We start from the raw sequence: 959 nt of genomic DNA, 5'->3' as shown, positions 1-959 counted from the left end.
GTTTCAACTATTCACATGTTTTAACATTCATTGTTTCTCATATTGCTTATTCTTTTTGTTTTGTTTTCTTATGTTTTGTTTTGTTTTACCCAATATTTTTCATATCTTTCGTAGTGCTTATATTTTCTATAAATAGTCGTCAATCATCTGTCGTGACTTCATTTATTGTTTGAATTTGAATTCGAACGGTTCTACCATATCTATAAAAATTTAAATACAAAATGACTGGTCGTGGTAAAGGTGGCAAAGGATTAGGAAAAGGTGGTGCTAAGCGTCACCGCAAAGTTCTTCGTGATAACATCCAAGGTATTACGAAACCAGCTATCAGACGTTTAGCTCGCCGAGGCGGAGTTAAGCGTATTTCTGGTTTGATTTATGAAGAAACTCGTGGAGTATTGAAAGTATTTTTGGAAAATGTGATCCGTGATGCTGTTACATATACAGAACATGCCAAAAGGAAGACTGTTACAGCCATGGATGTCGTATATGCTTTAAAGAGACAAGGCCGTACCTTATACGGTTTTGGAGGTTAAGCAAATAATCAATTATTGATTTAATAATGCAATAATATATTGCCCAATGGTCCTTTTCAGGACCCAAATAATCTTACACTTAAAGAGATAAATTTACATATATATGTGTTGGTATTTTTCTAAAATTATAAAAAAATAAAATTTATTATTAGCCTGATCGGTTGATGTCTGTCGAGTATAATTTATAATTAAAATGATCAGTTTAACAATGTACAAAATATTTATTATTATAATTCTCAATTTCTTTGTTACATTAGCAGTATATATGTGGACTAGCTTCTTACGGGCTTAATTATAATTCTCATTCAATTTTTTTATAGAATAAGATAAATAGAACTGACGTATATGAGTAATTTGCGGACTGTTAGATATTGCAGTTTGAAGTTTCCGCACAATGGTGCAAAAATTTTCTCCATTCATTCCTAA

General features: G+C 31.1%; 1 protein-coding gene across 1 annotated transcript; it reads left to right on the top strand.

Moving 5' to 3' along the window:
• Window positions 1–185: 185 nt before the first annotated feature.
• LOC119682150 (histone H4) lies at window positions 186–595 on the top strand. Its single transcript, XM_038095515.1, has one exon. It carries the CDS (start codon window positions 222–224, stop codon window positions 531–533), a length of 312 nt encoding a protein of 103 aa, XP_037951443.1. The 5' UTR covers window positions 186–221; the 3' UTR covers window positions 534–595.
• The last annotated feature ends 364 nt before the right edge of the window (window positions 596–959 follow it).

This window comes from Teleopsis dalmanni, chromosome 2 (genome assembly GCF_002237135.1).
Source record: "Teleopsis dalmanni isolate 2A chromosome 2, ASM223713v2, whole genome shotgun sequence".
NCBI lineage: Eukaryota > Metazoa > Arthropoda > Insecta > Diptera > Diopsidae > Teleopsis > Teleopsis dalmanni.
This window is presented reverse-complemented; position numbering and strand designations above follow the sequence as displayed.